The sequence below is a fragment of the Gavialis gangeticus genome, unplaced genomic scaffold, assembly GCF_001723915.1.
Source record: "Gavialis gangeticus isolate Ggan-Ray unplaced genomic scaffold, GavGan_comp1, whole genome shotgun sequence".
NCBI lineage: Eukaryota > Metazoa > Chordata > Crocodylia > Gavialidae > Gavialis > Gavialis gangeticus.
In genome coordinates this window covers 17,773,526-17,793,847 of record NW_017729001.1, presented here as the reverse complement: position 1 = coordinate 17,793,847, position 20,322 = coordinate 17,773,526, and the positions used below count along the sequence as shown (strand labels likewise).

General features: G+C 45.5%; 1 protein-coding gene across 9 annotated transcripts in view; it reads left to right on the top strand.

The window, feature by feature from the left end:
• Window positions 1-20,322, top strand: part of ARVCF (armadillo repeat gene deleted in velocardiofacial syndrome) — a 521,911-nt gene that overhangs the window by 356,870 nt on the left and 144,719 nt on the right. For all 9 annotated transcript variants that reach the window (XM_019506985.1, XM_019506983.1, XM_019506978.1 and 6 more), the window contains 2 exons: window positions 1,496-2,103; window positions 16,457-16,956. In XM_019506985.1, coding sequence (XP_019362530.1) covers window positions 1,496-2,103; window positions 16,457-16,956 — 1,108 coding nt within the window. The remainder of the gene's footprint in view (window positions 1-1,495; window positions 2,104-16,456; window positions 16,957-20,322) is intronic.

The window sequence follows — 20,322 nt, the reverse complement described above, 5'->3', positions numbered from 1 at the left end:
CCCCCCATGGGTTCCCGGCCTGGCCCAACTCCAGCCCTTTAAGAAAAAAAAAGCCAAGAAAAGCTCTGGGACTCGCCGCTCCTGCAGCGGCCTTGGGGCTTCAGGGGCTTGTGCAGAGCCCCCACGTGGTGTGGGCCAGTGAGGGGCAGCAGAGATCACCCCCCACACTTGCAGGAGCAGTGAGTAGGGGGCGGTCCTCCTTTTTTCTTTCTTAAAGGGCCAGAGCTGGCTCGGGTGGGGCACCCGTGGGGGCGCTGGGACAGCGGGGGAGGGGTTGGGGGGCTCATGCAGAGCCCCACACACAGTGGGAGGGAGCAAGGATCACCCCCCGCCCAGCAGCACCCACTGAGTCGAGGGTTTTTTTCCCCAAAGAGCCAGGGGCAGGCAGGACAGTCATTGCCAGACTGGGAGAGCAGGCGGAAGATGGGCCCGGCCTGGCTGATTCAGAGATTCAGCTGAATCGAATCGGAACAGTGATTCGAATCAGTGAATCGAATCACTGTCCCCCAAATCGGCCAGATACAAATCCGAAATTAATACTAGCCACTTCACACAGGTCTAATAACTGCCTAGTAGAAGGTTTCTTGTACCTCTTTTCAAGCAGCTTTTACTGGCCACCATTGGTGAAATATCCTGAACTAGGGGGTTCGCTGCACATTCACCTCTTGGTCCTTATATGACAAAGGAAGCACTTCTTGGAAGTGATGCACCTTCTGAGATGGGAATCCTTTGCTTTGTCCTTTTAGCCAGGAGTCACAAATAGGACAGGCAACCACCCTCCCTTCTTGCTCTTCTCTTTAGAAGTTGAAGGTTGGGATGATGCTTGTCCGTCTCCTCTGCTTCAGACTCCTGGCTAAAAGGGCACAGGCAAAGGATTCTGGAACATAATTTAATGCCATTAGGGTTGTAATAAAGCAAGATTTATAAGAAGACAAAATCATATAAAAATAAATGTCATGCATAAATATGCTTTCCAAAGGGCTGCCTGAAATTTTGCAGAGCCTCATATAGATAGGTACGGTTTGTGGTAGTTAGTGATAGTTGTGGTCTGTGGTAGCTTGTGTAGATAGGTACAGCCTTACCTCTGCAGTTAAGTTTTTCATTATTACTGATGCCCCCAACATTTTACATGGGTTGCCATGAGAGTAACAGGGAGCCACCAATGTTCTTTTGGGTATACTTATAACTTATTACCCCGAGTGATGGGAAGAGTGGAGAGGGATGGATCCTTAATCATAAATAGAATTTTTACAACTTTTTTCGTTTTATTCTTTGATTTCTCTGTTAAAATGGAACCATTAGTGCTTTTATGAAATCTTAGCCAGTTTAGTATCTTGAGTCTCCATTGCTGTTCTTCAGGAATATTTTCTAGTGCCTTTTCTAGACTAGTTTAGATCTCACCATTGGGAGTTTCCCTCTAAGTCCCCATAGAACTTAAGCACCACCACCAGTCAGGAGGAAAATATTAATATCTATTTTGGTTTCTTCTTTCCAGGTCACAAAAATGGTCAAGACTGTCACCACTAGAACAGTGCGCCAGGTTCCACTGGGGCCTGATGGCCTGCCTACCATGGATGGCTCATCTCCCATGGGTAGCTACACAGATTCAATAGACAGGAGGTATATGAAGAATGGGGAGCGGTACATCACGCCCCAGGCTTCATCCACGTTAACCAGATCTTATAATAGCTACAATGATTCTTACCCTGATGGCCATGATGGGCAATACCGCCCTTATGTTGGCCATGATGGTTATGGAGAGCTGCCTGATAACTATGGCAGTCTATCCCGTGGTGTCAACTACCGTCCTCGCTATGCCTACGTTCCAGGAAACAGTTACCGACCAGAGGATGGGAGCTTCACTTTGCCAAGTAGGCGGGATAACTACGGTCCCGTGGCCCAACCCCAAGTGCCAACAGGCAGCAATGTTGACTTGAATCGCTCTCAGCCAGAACGTTTCCAGCCAGAGCCCTATGGACTGGAGGATGATAACCGCAGCCTCGGGGTTGATGACGAAGGGTATGAACTGGATCCAGATTATTCCACTGTGAACAGAAGGACAGCTGCAGGGGTGCCTGAGAGAGGGAGGCCTCACAAAGGAAGGTAAACTCCCTGCTGATGAATGTGTGTAATGCAATTTTTTTCCCTCCTAATTAAACTTAGAAGGTTAAAATGTAATGGTTTGGGTCAGCCTTTGGAATGAGTTTGCAGGAAAAGCAGCTACAATTGCAGTCAGCATGGTCATTTTCTGTAAGGGAACAACCATTTGGAATTGTAAGAAATCAGAATAATCTAACAGAAGCAAAAAACCCAAGATTTCTAACTCGGGATTGCAACCTCTTCAGAATCTGGGTGTGAGGCCAGGCTTTCCCAAAGGAACTCCCTGAATGTTGCCTCTTCTCACCCACTCTCGTATTGCCCTTCCCCTGACCACGGAGGGCCGGGGAGTCCGAATGGACTCCTTTGAACAATTTCTTGGACACAGGAGAGTGCTCATCGCCACAGACCACCTCCATCCTGTCACAGCCACCCGGTTCTTTGTGAACACTGTGCACTCGCTGTCTGGAAGACTTCTTGTGCAAAATGCAGGGCACCTTAGCATACCTCTTCCTAAACTCGCATAAAAGGCCGCATTGAATTTTTATTTTTAAAGGGAAAGTCTGTGATTGTGTTGTGTTTGCCTCCCGAACCCCATCCCATACTAACAAAGGGAAAAAAGAACTTGCGATGTGTGAAAATTTTGACAGGGCCCGAATGTTTGTCTGCGAAACAGGAATGCTAAAGCTAACAACTGCTTGGTTATAGTCCTGACCTGCCGTTGGGCTCGAGGAACATCTTGTTAAAGGAACGCACTGGTGAGGTGCGCAGCATGGTTTGCTCCCGGTTGAATCCAAGTACTTGATAAAAGGACTCAGCATCTGAGCGGAAAATGTCAACTGTCTGTAAGATCAGGTCATCCTTTAGTACTGTCAAATCACGGAAAGGGAAGCAGAGAGCACCTGTATTACACTTAACACAACTAGGGAGACTAGTTGCAAATGACTTCTGCCAAGCCACCTGCCTGGGAGATGTTCTGCTTTGTGTCAGCCCCAGTTTTCAGGTGTTCGGGACCTGACGTTCTACATGTTGGCTTTGTAGCAGCGGCCTCTTGCTTTTGTGTGAAAAATCAAGTTTGAGGGCGAGGGATTTTGGAGATGCAAGTCACTCGTTATCTTATTAAACACTGAGCATTCCTGCACAGTATTTTTGGCTATAAGCTAGACTCATTTTTCATGTGCTTCTCCTCCACCCCTCGTCCAGGTTAGTCTAGTCTGAAGACAAGCCTGCTCTCTGTTTTTGGTATGGGCTTAATTTCCACTATTTCATATTTAAAATAGTGAATTATGAATACAGCACCCTCTATTTCCACAGCTTCTGAAGGCCCTTTTAATGATGCATTAAAGCAGCAACTTGGCAGCAACACAGAAAAATGGGGAGGGACGCCAGATCTGCACAGGAGCTTCTGGAAATTCCCTGTGATCCAAGCCTGCCGTCTCAGGCTAGCCCTTGCTCTCACTCTCGCATACACTGGGGACTGAAATGAACACTAATCTGGCAGCTGTTGGGTACTGAAATATTGATTGATTTACCAAACTTGAGTGGCTCCTCTTTCTCTCTCTCCCACCAGGCAAACTTATATTGTGCAACCATAGTTAAAAGCTGTCAGGCAAGAGCAGTCTTTAATTTTTTGTTACTATTTTGAACGTTTCATGTAGGATAAATAAGCATATATACTCATTGAACCTATCAATTTGCATTTTTAATGCATTTGAAGCATCCCTTTGATTTATTTTTCCATGGCAGTCTTGATTGGAGCAATTTACAGTTTTTGTTTTGCATTTCTTTTGTTGTTTTTTCATATTTAATATGATCAAGGGATTTTGACAAGTAATTAATCTGAGCATAGCAGTAAAGTTTAACTTGTACAAACATGAGGGAAGTGAATGAGGCCCACTTCATAAAGTGGTTACTCTCAGCTATTTCAAACCACTCCAAGAAATATTTAAACAGTTATGTGAACCTACTTTTTGGACAAGCAACTGTTCTATAAGAAGATAATGACAACACATAGTGCTTTGTGTTTAATGAGAGTAATTATTGCTTGGTTACAGCTTTTTATTTCTCTCTCTACTTTTTTGATTTTAAAACTAAAGTTATTACCCCATGGACAGCAATAAATTAATAGCACTTGAAAATGAAATCCTCAGAGTGCAGAACAGTCATGGCAGTAGCAGTAGAAGCTGCTCCACCTAGTTCAGCCAGTGTGCCTCATATATGAACTGGTGGGATCTTTTACATTTGAACATTGAGATGGAAGTTTATTTTTTGTGTTCCATTCAATCCTTAGTTTGGTTTTTTGAGGTTACTACCTGAAGTTGTCAACCTTACCACAGTAGCAATTGTGATAGGTGCACTGTCACGGAGTGGGGCCTAGGAGCGGCCGTGATCCCTCTAGCGCCCCCTGCAGTGTCAAGTAGGTGATCCAGCACCCTCTTTTCTCACCCGCCGCGTCTTGTTGGTATATATAAAAGTTTCTATGGGAGGCTGCCTTTGATCCCGTTGTACACAGTGTTGTGCTGATACTGTCCCCGTTCCGTATGGAGTGACCAGGTGCACCCCAGCCTTATGGGCTATGCGTGCCTCCTACCTCCCCTTTAGCACACCCCAAGCCTCGCAGCTCTTCTGGACGTTATCTGGTCCCTTTCCTTTCTGCGCCCTGCCAGGCGCCCTTGGGCTTGTCACGCAACTGGCGCCTCTCTCTAGCGCCTCTGGGCTTGTCACGCAACCAGTGCCCCTCTAGTCGTTAGCCCTCTCGGGCTTACTAATAGTACTCGTCCCTAGTGGGCTTAGGCGGCCTGAGCCTTACCTGGCCCCTTTGACCCTTCGGGGTTCCCACCACGGTAGAGCCCCTCTGGGACTCTTGTCAGTTCGCACCCCTCCTGGGGTTTCTATCAATAATATGCGCCCACTCTGGGGCTTCTTTCAATACGTGCCCTCACCAGGGCTTCTCTCTATACCCGCCCCCTCGTGGGGCTTCCCTCAAATATGCACCCACTCCTGGGGCTCCTCTCCGCCCTCTCTGGGCTCTCTATAATCACGGACTCGCCCTTTCTGGGCTCATCTTTCTGGTAGCATCTACCCTGGGCTTCACTTCATGTGGCCCCCCTTTGGGGCCTAACACGTGCCCCTGTGGGTTTCTCACTAGTGCTCCTTGCAAGTGGGGCTCAGGTGGCCTCAGCCATGCCTGGCCCCGAAATCTTCTTTGCCCTTCTCAGGGCCGGGGTCTTGCACCCCCAAACTACGGTGCCCTCACCGGGGCCTCTCATTCTGTTCGTCCCTTCTTGGGGTCAGGATCTAGACACCCTGCAATGTAGCACCACCCTCCGGCACTGGGAGCACCCCACCTCTCTGGGGAGCTCCTAATAAGGCCTCCTCCACCCCTACAGCCTCACCCGGTCCTCCGGTCTAACAATAACTCAACAGACCCATAAGCCCATTGGCTGTAACACAACAGTAAGCCTTCTGGCTATAACACAAAGTCTGGGCCCAACCTGGCTTTCCTGCAAAACGACCTGGTCAGGGTTCTCTCCACCCATGCCATGATGCAGCCACTCGGGCGATTGGGCTGCTCTGCTGCAGAGCTGCTGCTCTTCAGGCTGCCAGAGGTGAACTGCTAACTAGGCTTTGGCCTGGGCTGCTTATAAAGGCCAGGCCCTGCCCCCTTCTGGTCATGTGACCAGACTAGTTGCCCTGGCAACTAGCACCTGGGCTGCCTTAAGGAGTTTCAGCTGCCCTCATTCCCTCATAGGAACAGGGTACCTGCATGACCCTGTGACATACACGCTTGCTAGAAATCGGAGCAAGCTTTTTTTCATACAGGCTGCTGAATAGCCATCATATATTTAACCTGTTCCCTGTGCATGGAGCCCTGTGGCTAGGTTGGGATGATCTAGTTGGGGATGGTCCTGCTTTGAGCAGGGGGGTTGGGCTAGACCTCCTGAGATCCCTTCCAACCCTAACTTTCTATGACTTTCTATGATTCTATGATAGGCGGCAGCCAGGAGTCTGCCCCTCTGCTGCCTGGCCTGGCTGGGTGCAATGTATGTCCTGGTCAGCATTTACACGTGTGTTTCGGTGCAGTTATTTTCGCCGCCATAAGATAGTACTGACCCTGACTACCCTATCTTATGGTAATGTTAATTAGTTTGCTGCGATCTAATAGTGTCACATATGTGGACTGCTTTATACCACAGCAAATTACTGTGCAGTTAAGCACACTTGTAGATGCACCCAATATGTCCTAATAGGATGTCTGAAAGCAGATCATGGGCCCAGTTGCTTCAGGTCCATCACCATGTGGAGTTGGATATGAACTGAACTTTTCTTTGGATATTTATCCAAATCATAGCAAAATTCTAAGCGTGAGACTTTTTTTTTTTTAAATGCAGTTCATTCCTCAGCCCTTACTATGTTAGGCTGATACTAGAGATTAAAATAATATAAAATTCTGATCCACCGTTGATGCCAGAGTTATTGGATTCAATTTAGTTCTATCCCACAAGACCTGTAGTGAGTTCTCACCCTTTGCCTGTGATGGAATAATCTGTCTCTACATGTAGGCGACAAACTAGTCAGGTGGGTGACATCTGTACCCTTCCCAGCTGAGGGAGTGAGTTAAAACAGCTTCTTCTTCACCTATCTGATGCGACAGACAATTATCTTTAGTATTCCCACTCTTCTCATCACCAGCCTAATTTTAAACCAGTTACATTTGAATATAAATTGAGAATTAAAAATGCCTCTTTGGCAAATTCTTCAAATACAGATAAGCGTTAAAAAGCAAATGTTCCATCTGTTTGCACTTCAGTGCATGTAGCTGTGCTTGTTTTGTAAAGTCAACCCATTGTTCCTGTCATCTGTACTGAGAATGAGGCCCCTCATTCAGTTCCTAAAATTCAGAATTCTGCAAACTTTATCAGCAATTGCATTATTTCTCCAACACTGAAGTTTAAAAAAGATAAAACTTATTCTGCATTCACTTGGAAGTTGTCGTAGGGATCTGTACCTATAAGAAGCCATCATGTTAGGAACCAGTTGGTACACTGTTTACTAATCAGTCAGAGCCAAGGAGGCTGACAGATCTGCTTCATTCAGTCCATAATAATACCAGTAAAACAGAAATCTGTTCAATACCCCAGGGAAAATTTCCAAAACCTGGCATCTAGTTCAATGAGCAGTTCTCCATGCACAGTAACTATCACTTATCCCTAGTTGAAACCCCTTTGAATATGCCCACCTGCATCTAAATTGCATATGAAGACGAACAAAATCACCAACATAGGTTAAGTCCAAGAATGATAAACTTCTATTCGCAATTCTTATACTAACGTATTGAGTTAAGGCCTTATTTGTAAAGGGACGTTGTGACGGGCCATAGATTCGTCGGTTTTAAGGCCCAAAAAAACATCTAGTCGGACCATTATGTTTTGCCAAGTTATTACCAGTAGAGAAAGTGTTTTCAAGCCATTGCTCCATATACATTTTATCTTGCCTTCATTATCTAAGGTAAAATAATAATATACATAAAACTGTACAGATTACAATTATGTATGTATATAACTAAGTTGTAATACTTAGTTGAATGACTTCTTTTATTCTAGAACAAAAAAGCTTAACTTGTTAGTCTCATTGTGTAGGTAGTTAGTTTCTCACTTTACAATGGCCTTTACCTCTGTCAGGTTTTAATTTCATAACAGTGCCTCTGCAAAAGTTTTCAAGGCTGCGAGAGTTATCCATGCAGGCCAGCTGATTTAAATAAGAAACTAAATGTAACAATTATGTGAGAATGTAGTTAACATGGAAAAGCTGTCCTGCTTAGGACAAAAGTGTACGTACTGAACAGGTCTGTGTAGGAACGAGCTGAAGGAAGAATTCTGAGGCTGCTAATTTCAAATTGTCTAATCTTATGGCTTTTCCTCAGCAAAGCAATTTTGTTAGCTCTGACGGCACAGGTGAGTGAAGACAGATGCAGGGACGTGTTTCAAACAGCAGGCACCAACTTGAGTAACGTAGTGTACCAGGTAGTTTTCAAGTAGATCTAACACAGGGATGTGGTTTCACAATCCAGAGGAGTTTCTCCTCAGCCTTGCCAAGGTTCAGTGCAGTCCTTAAGTCAGGGGTGGGCAAAATGCGGCCCGGGTGTCAGATGTGGCCCACCAAGCCATTCTATCTGGCCCGCAGGGCCCCTAAAAAATTTAGAAAATTAATATCGATCTGCCCTGGGCTGCCTGTCATGTGGCCCTCGATGGCTTGCCAAAACTCAGTAAGTGGCTCTCTGCCCAAAATAATTGCCCGCTCCTGCCTTAAGTCCTTCTGTTTATGCCCCGTATGGCGGACAGAAGGTGCCAAAAAGCACAAAATTCTTGGTCTCCTTAATCTCTGGGAGTTTGTCCTGTGGCTTTTTACAAATGCTAGACAAAAGCCACCAGTTGCAAAAAACCAAATATTCCTATAAAATGCTGCATGTTAAATGGCTCAGTCCTATGCATATTAACCTATCCTGTGTCTATGTGATGCTTCAAGGAAGGCCCAAAAGCTCACTAGCTCTCTGCCAATTTTGTCTGCCACTGGGAAGATCCATCTTAACCCCTGAAACAGGCAGTTGGTCAGACCCATAGCATCCTACGTGTCAAGCTCTTATAGTTATGAATACAGGGAAGGAGGCCTGGGCAGTCATGGAGAGCTACACTTGTGGAGCAGTTTAAATTATTGATGGAGGGCCTGTTGGTTGCCATCTGGCCCCTGGAGGAGAAAGATCTTTTCCAAGGGGTCCTATTCGTTCATCATCATGCGGCCTCCTGCCTATTCTGTGGGCTGTTCTGCACCCACAGCGCTATGAGTAGGGACCTACTCAATTTGCAGTTCTGCAGAAACCGCAAAATCAGCACTGTCACCAAATGCAGCTATTGTCTGCAAAATAATAACCCCCCCCAAAAACCTAAAAATAAAATGCTGGCTTTCCAGTAGAAGCTGACAGTCCTCAAGGCCACTGCAGCCTGGCCTTGCAGCCCACTGGACAGAAGGAGCCACTGGCATGAAGGGGAGCAGCCAAGATGATGGCCACCTCTTCTCTTCCTGCTGATTGGTTGAGAAAGCTGCCTGTTGTGAGGCTCCTGCCTTCTCTGCCAATCAGCAGTGAGGGGTGGGGCTGCACAACAGACAGCCCTCTTGGCCAATCAGTGGCGAGGGGCAGGGCCACATAATGGACAACTCTCTTGGCCAATTAGCAGCAATTGGGTCGGGCCACCCCTGGCCAATCAGAGGCATGGGGGGTTCTCACCATTATAAGCTTGTGAAAATGGTGGCTGGTCCCATGATTGACCCGTGAAATCGGCCACCTGCCTCCTCGATTTCAGTAGGTCCCTAGCTGTGAGGTCTCCCACCTGTTAGAAGAGCAGAGGGGTAATATTTTTTTTAGTGGGTCCACATTTATGTGCTCCTAGGAGTTCCTCTGCTCTCTGTGCAGATGCCAAATGACCTATTCCAGTCAGCCGTAAACCTTCTTCGTTCTTAAGGAGAAGCACCAGTGACCTTGTAAGCTTCCTTGTCAAATCCCACTGAATCACTCTAATCACAGTGGCTTTTTCTTCTCCTGACTTGCCTCGATTTCATTCATGTTTTGAATCTGGGCAGGTGTGGTTAAATGCACCTCAAGGCCCTCTGAATTTTCACAGATTTGCTCCTAGCCCTGCGTGGCAAACTTCCAGATAATGTTCCTGATGAGTGAAGGGGATTTTGCCACGGTTCTGGATGGGTTAAGTGGGCACTGGATAAGACGAGACTCCCTCTTTGGGGTGCTTTGGGCCAAAATTTGTGTGTCCTTATTAACAGTGTGCACTGCATATTAACAGTTTCTCAGAAAATGCTTTAAAGTAAGAGTTAATCTTGTTTGAAGGAAATGCCTTTATGTGCTCGAGGGATGGCAGCAGACTTGTAATCCTGTTTGTTTCACTGCAATAATGGTCCCATTGAAGGAGGCTGTGGTTGGTAGAAACAGAGCCTGAGCAAAGCCTGAAAAGCCTGAGCAAGAATCAGACCTAATAAAAAGTATCCAGAGTAAGTAGTACCAGTTGCCTGCCAAAATCTAACACAGTTTGGGCTTTTGTATTTTTGTTGTCAGGATTTTTTTTTCTAGCTTAAGGATAGTCAGGCAGCTTCTTTGGCAGCAGAGCCCTGTGGCACTGCTTGACTCGACTGGTCAAGAGCAATTACCAGTGGGTACAAAGTACGGTTGCCCTTTTCTTCCACTCCTTCCCTTGTCTTGGAGGCACGCGCAACCTTTTGTGGACTTGAGGTCTCAGAACACGCTTCCTCTGTCCTGGAGGCATTTGACACCTTCCCAGATTGAACAGAGTGCTGCCAAAATGATTGGGGGTGATCCTTTTTCAGCAGATCTCATCAGAATCAACAGGCCTTTTTGGTGCATTTCTAGCTCCTAGTTGGGGGCTAATTCAGGGAACAAATCTTTCCTTCCCATCCCAGTTCCACTAAGTTGCAGAACAGAAATCACTTCTTTTTCTAATTAGTGAAACTGCATTTGATTTTGCTATTGCACTTATCAATAATAATAATCATAAAGCCGTAGAAATTTAGGGTTGGAAGGGACCTAAGGAAGTCATCTAGTCCAAGCCCCTGCTCGGAGCAGCACCATCCCCAACTAGATCATCCCAGTGAAGGCTTTGTCTAGCCGGGTGTTAAAAATCTCCAAGGATAGAGAGTTCCAGCCTGCAAGGGACTGCTTGGGGCTGGGGGAAGGAGGAGGAGAGTGATCACAGGCAGGGGGAGCCATGTGCATGTGTGCGTGCACATGTACGTGGCAGCCAGGCAGCATAGTGGAAAGCAGCTCCTGCAGCTCTCTACAGGTAAGTCTATGGGGGGCGGGCATAGGGAAGGCATGGGGGTGGGCACAGGCAATGTGGATCAGGAGTGAGGGGCACTGGCAGGGTCCCGGGTGCTTTGGGTTGAGCTTGAGGGGCACTGGTGTGGATGGGGTACTGCAGATCAGGAGTGAGGGGCACTGGCAGGGCCAGGGGGCTGTGGATCAGGAGTTAGAGGTACCAGCAAGGACAGGGCTGTGGCTTGGGAGTGAGGGGCACTGGCATATCAAGGCTACTCAGCACCACAAAACAGCAAGGGGGACAGCTGCAGCTGGACCTGCATCCTGGTGAGTAAAGGGGGCAGGGGGAGCTCTGATTTTTCCATGACAAAAACCCCAGAATCAAATGCCAAAATATATAGATATTTAGGATTTATCTTATTGTAATGATTGAGGCACTAGTAGGCTTCCAAATTGCTTTAAAATTGTAAATATACCAATAAAACATATTGTGTTCAACTGATATATAGTAGCATTTCATTTTAATTGTGGAAGAATGCAGATGGGGGGTTAATCAGAGGATTTTGTTTTTTATTAGAAATTTTTTTTTATTTTTCAACAGAAAAATCTAGGATCCCTGCTCAGAAGTCATGTCCCCCAGCCCCCTCACCATTTCTGTTGCCCTCCACTGGACCCTCTCCAATTTGTCCACATCCCTTCTGTAGCGGGAGGCCCAAAACTGAGCACAGTATTCCAGATGTGGCCTCACTAGTGCCAAATAGAAGGGAAGAATGGCTTCCCTTGACCTACTAGCAACGCTCCTACTAAGGCAGCCCAGTATGCTGTTAGCCTTCACAACAAGGGCACACTGTTGACTCATATTCAGCTTATCCAGCTTATATCCTGTGTAACCCCCGGGTCTTTTTCCGCAGAGCTGCTGCTTAAGCAGGGTCCCAAGCCTGTACCAGTGCGTGGGATTGTTCCATCCTAAGTGCAGGACTTTGCACTTGTCCTTATTAAACCTCATAAGGTTTGTTTTGGTTCGGTCCTCCAATGTGTCGAGGTAACTCTGAATCCTAGCTCTGTCCATCAGCTTATAGTAATATCAAAAGGTCATTCAGTAGAATGGGGAACATTTGTACCCAGTAGTTTGCCATCCATGCAATCACTGAATACAGGGAGCTGTCAAATAAAGGATGAGCCATTCAGCTGTTTGCTCTGGTGTTTAGTTCAAAGGGTGATGCTGCTCCAATCAGCTGGAGCGCATCACCTTTCTGCGTAGCTGATCAGATAAATGGCACCTTTTGAAACCAAAGCCCCACCAAAGAGCTAGAGGACTGTAGTGGTCTTGCATAGCTGTTTGCTGCAGCTGTATATCCTCAGCTAACTCAAAAGCCTTCATTTTTGCAGGGTGGTGAGTAATGTAACCCTGCAAATAGTTCTGCTGGAGTAATAACAGAACTTAACATTTCTAGCATGTGATAGACTAGTGCATAGTGCTTTCTTTTGATTCGGCAACATTGCCATTTAAGGCCCGAATCTTGCAAATCTGATCCTTGTAGGTGGTCTGATCAAGGGGGCTCTGGGCTACAGGGAACCACTCATTGTGTGATCAAATATGAAGTGAAGATTCGTTTCAAAATGAAAAGAAACCTCATTCCTAGACAACAATAATCTTCTTGGATTGCATAGTTGGGGAGAAGAGAGAAAAACTTAATTTTGCAGGTTTAATTGAAGTGATAGACATTTACCTTGCAGACAGTAGATATGACTGAGCCTTGCCGAATTGCAAGTTACCTTGCCAAGCAAGTGACAGGAGGTTTGTAGAAGGCAATTATTAAAATTCATCTCCATCACTCTACTGCTTTCTTAGGCTCACAGTAAGGACACAGCATTGGCAGGGAGCTTGAGGCAAGGAACTATTATGTTTCCATTGTAAGGCCTTAGTGCAGATTAAACTGAGTTTTGAGTGTTTGTCAAAACAAAATCCTGTTCACTGCACTTGTATTTTGGTATTTGCTTTGCAACTTTTGCCTTATATTTAAATGAAATAATTTTAATGTTATTACTTTCTCCTCACAATGAAGACTGAAAATGGCTTTGTTATATAACGGAAAATGTAATGGCTGTCCAGACATTGCAAATTGCACCCTGAGGAAAGTAATGAATTATACATACATAAATAACTGCATCAATAAAAGGATTTCTGCAGTTTCTTTTTGAGTTTTGGATACCTGCCCATTTATAACCTTTCATTCCATTTACAGTTTAGATCAGCAATTAAAGTTACTGAAAGTTGCAAGAGATGCTTTTAACATAAAAATTTTAATTGTACCACTATGCATCTAGACCTTGTCCCCAGTCACTTCCTCCCAAGCGTACCAGTTTAATTAGCTGTCCCTGAGGATTGCAAAGTATTAACAGTCTATAGTTCCTTCTGCATAACATCAGGAATATAAAATCTAAGTAGTAAGGCCCCTTTTACTGCAATTAAAATTGCTTGCTTGACTGAGATAGCCATCATACCAAAGCAGTAGCTAATCTGTCCAGAAAAATGGCAGTAGGCAAAAAGCTACCAATGTTACTTTCTGAGAAAAAGAAGAGACAAACATATAGGTTTCCCTTGCCATCGGTGGGAGTTAGGTTCTGGAAAGTTCCTGTGGTTGGCAAAACCGTGGTTGGTAAAACTAAAGGCTTATGGGAAAAATGGGGTTAGTGACTTGAATACTGTACAGTATAGTGTATAAAAATCATTTTTATCTACCTTAAATACACGGTGCAGTCAACCGGGCGTAGGTGTACCCCTAGGGGTACTTGTACAGGTTATAGGGGGTAGGTGCCAGTGGGCAGGGATGGAGTGGGCCCAGGGCACAGCGGCAGCATCTCCCCCGGCGTGTTTGCCTCTTATCTGGGGGAGGGAGAGAGGAGGGGTGGGGCGCGCCAGCCAGCCCGGTGCAGCACACCATGCCACCAGGGCAATGTGGGGCAAGCAGCAGTGGGCAAGGAGATCCCTGCCGCCTTCTCTGCTCCCTGCTGCACCGGGTCGTGGGGGAGGGACGCAGGGCAGCAAGGAAAGGCCTGCCACTGCAGGTAGGGCAGCTCCCCGCCACTGTGCACTCCTCTGGCAGGGCTGGGGTCCACCGCTGGCTGGGGGAGCAGGGGTTGTGGGGGAGGGGGTTGGCGGGCTGATATGCGATCACGAAAAACCACGGTTACTCAAAACTCTATACTGTGGTAGCCAAAATGGCGTACAGAATATTAATCCTGAATACTCAGAACCGTGGTTGGGAAAACCATGGTTGGCTTGGGAAACCTGCACTTGCAGTTGCATGACTCTTCAGATAATTTAAAGCTGCACCTCACACAGTGTGTGAGAACGACAGTGTTGTCTTGAATTTTGTGTGTCTTTCCTCAATTGTAACCTTAATTCCTCTTGATATTCATTCCATCTGTCAGCTTTACTGAGCAATGAAAAAAGTAATACAATTAACTTCCAAGAAGTTACTTTATTTTACCAGACATTAAAAAGGCCATTAATTTAAAGGGAGGAAGAAAGGGGCGGGGGTGGGAGGGAAGGAAAAGGTAAATGCCCTAGTTCTGTGGAAGGTTTCAAACAACTAGGTTGCTTAAAATACAAGTTGAAATCCTAGACAGGCTGCCATAGCTGCCTTTTGAGGAAAATGAACTTAATTCATTTTATGCAGCATTGATGTAACGAGCAGTTTCTGTGCCCTAGGCAGGAGCAGCAGCCGCAGCAGCAGCGACTACCATTCTTATACCCCTTCAAAGTTGGCACCCAGGGTGGGTGCCCTGGCTGCCAACTCCTAGTCACACTGCTGGTAGTAGCTCTTTTGGATGCATCCTTAAAAGGGGAGGCCCTACTCCTGAAAATGCAAATACACACACTCTTTGTATCCTAGACTTCCTATGAGCTAGTGGGTTTTACTTGTGTGCATGGTGATGAAGAAAGTGGATCCCTGGGAGAGTGTCTGAAATATCCTGCTTTCCCCACCGTTGTCTATGGCTTGAGCAGTGGGTGGGTTTTACATATTGTCCCGCTGCTGGCTACATGTCTCTCGTGCTGTAATAAACTACATAAAGTCTGTTAAAAATGGAGTCTGTAGGCTGTTAGATGTCAAGTCTCACCTCAGAGCAAGTCATTTTGAGCCAAACTAGCAGCTGTATCCTTCTCTGTCAGTAGCAAATCCTGAATTTGAAACTGTCTTTCGTACAAGTGTCCAGGCAAAGCTTCATATCTTGGCAGGCAGTTGTGTAGAGTGATGATTTATAGGAGTAGGAGACTGGAATTGCAGTGGCTGTCACTAAAAAGTCAGCACTTCTCCATCACCAGCACCCATGATGTTCGGGGGTGCTTACGTAGTGTGGAATGCACTTTTTGAGGAAGTCTGTGAATATATTTTAACTAATGTGTTATACATCTCTTTGCCCTTTTTGTGAGCAGGAATACTACTGTTTAATAACAGATGCAGTTGACCTTATTGCATAGATTTTATGTGGTTAATAACTGTTGGGGGATATGGAAACCCTAACTTAATGGACAAAATGACTGCTGGAGGGGGACTTTCTTCTAGTGGCTTCAACCTTTTTGGACTCAAGGCATCCTCATTGAAATCAAGGCACCCTCTATAACTTTTGTGGATTGAGAAACACTCCATTAAAAAAATTAACTTATTTATTATGGTGGTTGTCTCCTTGCAGAGGGACTGGACAGTGGGGGCAGGGGAATGACCAGTCAGGGCCTGCTTATCTCCTCAGACATCAAAGGATCTAGTGGTACCCTGGGTGCCTTGGCACCCTGGTTGGGAATCACCGCTCTAGAGTTTCCTGGGAGGTAAAGAGAAGCCTGGGGTAGTGACGTGATTTGCTTGAAGTCACTCTGTTGATCTGTGGCCGACCTGGGAGCAGAACCCAGGCATCCTCCCCATCCAGTGCTTTAACCTTGGACTGTTCTGCAGATGGTGTATTATTTGTCTGAGCTCAATTCAAAACTTGCCTTTTCCATCTTCTCTCAATAGCTCAAGAGGGCCTATTTGGGCCTCTGTGCTGTGATTTGGAAATATATTGAACCTGCCTTTAAAGTGCATGCAGCATGATGTTGGAGTTAAAGCTGCAGCATGGAGTGACTTGCTGACCAGACCTTGGATGCCGTTAATTAGATTTCTAGCCTGTTGCAGAAGGAGTGTCATTAATGAAGCTCAGTGTTTCCTACTAATTGCAGTCCCGTTCTATCATAATTGCTTTGCTAAGTGACCTAAATGAAAGCAATGTGTTTGATGACTGGCGATTCCTGTCATTATTTTACTGCTTACCAAACCAATACCGTTCTATGTTCTCATCACTGCTGAGAGTTTAATGCTGCCTAATTTAATATGACCAGAAGTAGACTATTGGAAAGTGTTAATATATTACCACTAATACATATATAATAATAAGATGCTTGATCATTGCCCAGACATTAATCTTGGCTTAGATGCAGTGACTGTTAAGCCTGCTGTATTTTTTCACTGTTGTTTTTTGCAGGGGCTACGATGATCCTATTGAGACAGAGATGGTTGACGAGAGAATCCCCTACCTTCACGGTGGCTATGCAGCACCTCTAGCACAGCCAGAGAGAGGGAGCATGGCTAGCATTGACCGCCTGGGCAAACGCTCCCCCTCCATTGACAGCATCCGCAAAGACCCCAGGTGGCGAGACCCTGACCTCCCTGAAGTGATTGCAATGCTCAGTCACCCCATTGATCCAGTCAAATCCAATGCAGCAGCGTACCTGCAGCACTTGTGCTACGAGAATGATAAAATCAAGAAGGATGTGAGGCATCTCAAAGGGATCCCTATTTTGGTGGGCCTGCTAGATCACCCAAAGCCAGAAGTCCATCGCAAAGCTTGTGGGGCACTGAGAAACATCTCCTATGGGAAGGATAATGAGAACAAGGTGGCTATAAAGAACTGTGACGGGATCCCAGCCTTGATCAGATTATTGCGAAAAACAAATGACATGGAAGTCAGAGAGCTCATTACAGGTCAGTGTCTCTTATTTGTCCTGTCCATATGATTCTTTTTCAGACCTAGCTTTTAGTAGTGTCAGGAGGAGGAGTTTTTGAAGGCTTCAAGTTGAGATTTAAGTTACAAACCACTGACTGCAGGCATTGTTTCAAACCCTGTACCCCAGGCTCACAGGAGTCTAAGTTTGTGGGTGGTTTGGATGCTCATACTGTTCAGAAGAAACCAAGATGTTACATACATTTAGCACTTATGGGTCGCCTGGATGTTCAGAGAGACTAAACTAAGCTACTCACTGAATACATCCAGGGCAGGTGGGGAGGAAGGGAAGTGTTGGCTCTGGATTTAGGACCCGGAGACCTTGTTTTTGGGGGGGGGGGGACACCCTCACAGTGACCACAACCTTTCCATTTGATTATAGGCAAATTTATTGATACACAATGATAACAGAAAAGAAGCAATACAAACAATCAAGCAATTTTATATAGCTACCAAATCAAGCAATTCTATATATCTCCTTCCCCGTCCCTGTTCCCAGGACCCTACCTGGGGAACAGGGATGGGAGGGAGGGAGGGACGAGACAAAGGGACCTGGGCAGGACGGGGAGGGCCCCTTTGTTGTTTTTAAGTCTCTCCTTTTGTATTCTCCTTCCCTCCTGATGACTCTTCATCTGTGGCTATCTCTGGCTGGTTGTCTGTCTGTGGTCACGTGTCCATGTAGCCTTCCGGGCCTTCTCCTAATTCAGTCTATTCCCCCAAAACTGGGACTCAGGCCCCGCTGCTCTGAGGCCTTGTTAGCTGGTGCCACTTTTATCTTGTGTTACGGGCAGTATGGTGCATATCCCCTTGGTTCCCAGATTGTATGTCCTTGTTGTGTTGGATAACCTGTCTGCCTTGAAGGCTGCGATCTCGTGTTATGGCATGTCCCGCTCGGTTCTTAGGCTGTGTCCATCCGTTGGCCTTGTTGTGTTAAACAGCGGGTGTGCTTCCAGGGCCGTGAGAAACTCCGTGTGTGAGACCCAGGATTCTTAGAAATCAAGCTACCCCTGCTTCCCATCTTAAACCCTTCTAATGAATATATCTATACCTACAAGCCAATTCCCAAAAAGCAAACTTTTAAATGCCATTTCTAAGCCAACAGGAAGGAGAAAAAAAAAGCTGAGGTTGTGCAACTATGAACGCAGTGTTAACACTACTGTTGAAAGCTAGAGGATAGTTCACGTTTATGGGTACAGGGACTAGTGTTGGGACAGTTGGGGTAGGAGGGATGTTTATTATAGTGTCAGGAAAAAGGGGCATGACCATAAAAGCAAATTCAGTTTTGTGCATACTTTACAGTGATTTTTCAATCACTTGTAACTCATTGTTCAGTTTGTTTGAACTAAGCCTTGACTGGACTTCAAAATTAGTCTGAAAGCACAGTGCTAAGTTTCAAAGTTCACCTATTGAGTTATGTATGTGGAGGAGAAGAGAAATGTGTGGTGACTTTTTTTTCATGGAGGAGAAATGGGTTGTTTTTTGGCCTTCCACAGCTCAAAAGCAGCAGTTGAGAGGAAGGTGAAGGGGCATTTGGTTGGAGGCCAAATTTAGAGTATTTCATTCCAAAAGTGCAATTTTTCAGATGTTTCTGAACGAGTGAAAGTGGACCCAGGACTGAAACTGTTGTGCTACATTATCAGTCCTGGAAGCTGGCAAGCAAACTGTATCATACATTTGGATTAATATATTGGAAGTAAATACTGTAATGCTATAATCGCCTGAAAACTCCTGGTGACATGACAGCTCTCTGGGCTCCTCATCCTCTGAAATGAATACTGGCATTTGGAGGCTTGCCCTTCTCTCAACTGTTGATATTTATTCAGCAAACTGGACCTAAATATGCAACCTAGAAACTAGCTTTATTTTCTCAGGCCTTCTCCACAGAGCTGAGAAAGGAGAGCTTTCTGCTATGTCAGAGATCCTTTAATTATCATGCATTGGTTTTGCTTTGCTTATTATCTGCACTTTGTCTTTTGACATCAGAGCTCTTTAGGCAGTATTTGTATTCAGTTTATTACAGAATATAATTCAACCCAATGGTTGACTCTTACTTTTTCTTCAGTTTTTTTCCCAAGTGAAATGCATTTGTTTATCTGCCGTTTTAGTTTATTCAAAACTCATTTCCAGAGTGCTGCCAAGGAATACTTTTATTTCTTTAAATTCAGAAAAAGAAAATCTAGCCTATAATTTACTCTGAAGGAATATTATTATAACATTAAGTGGTAATCAGTCATCTCCAAGATGGCAAAAACAAACCAGTGCTTTCCCCCTTTCATTGTGAATGGCGTTTGCTTTGAATCCCTCCTGATGAATTAATTTTACAGTGTAAGTATGTTCCATTTGATTCTACCTGGGCGTCAAAATTATTAATTTTGCTCTGCTTCCCTGTGTAAGCATTTCCTACTTGCTATTTTAAGATCCTTGTTCTTTGGAGAACCCCCCAGGAATGTTGAAGGCATTAACCTAAACAGATGTTCAGCAACAGATGATGCTCTTTTAATCTCCACCTAACCAGGGGATAGAGGGCTATAGAAGAGACCAGTATTCCAACAATGTTTCTGTGATGGAGGCTGGGAGAATTGCAGCTGGTGTCCAGAGGCTCAGCTGAGAAAATGAACTGCCCATTGAAACTAGATTCCAAAGCACAAGTGCTGTTAGAACAGGAGTCGAGTCCATACAACAATGAGAGTACCGTTCAGCTAGCGCTGTTGCAAGTATTGAATGCAATGGTTACAAGTCTCGTGCTATTCTTATGATAGGAGGTTGACTTCCTATCAGGGCCTGACAGTACATCAAAGCATTCCCTGAATCCTTTTTATTCTGTCTGGAATGAAACGTTTAGGGACTTCTGTAGCCATAGAAATTATGATGTAGGTTCAGATGAAAGTTAAGAAAAATACATTTTTTGTAAGCGTTACATATTCTCCAGACCAGGGGTCGGTAATGCTTTTGGGCAGAGTACCAAAAACACCCACAACCTCAACTTGTAAGATGTTAGCATGCCATGGGCCAGCAGTGGGGGAGCCACTAGGGGCCTGATCCTTGTTGTGGCAGTGCAGCCCCAGCCCTTTCCCTGCCGTCTGCCCTGAGGCGTGCGCGCTAAGCAAAATGCCTTTGCATGCCACACTCTGGCACCCATACTGTGGGTTGCTTACCCCTGCTCTAGACTGGTTTTCTTGCAATACACTGATGACTGCTGTTCACAAGATGCAATGATAGCCAACCATCAGCTGGTCAGTCAGTATACAGGTTTCCCTAGCTTTATGCTGTACATACATTCCTGGAAAATGGCACAAAACTCAAATTTGCATAAAAGGAACCCACTTTACAATGTAACAAATAGGGAT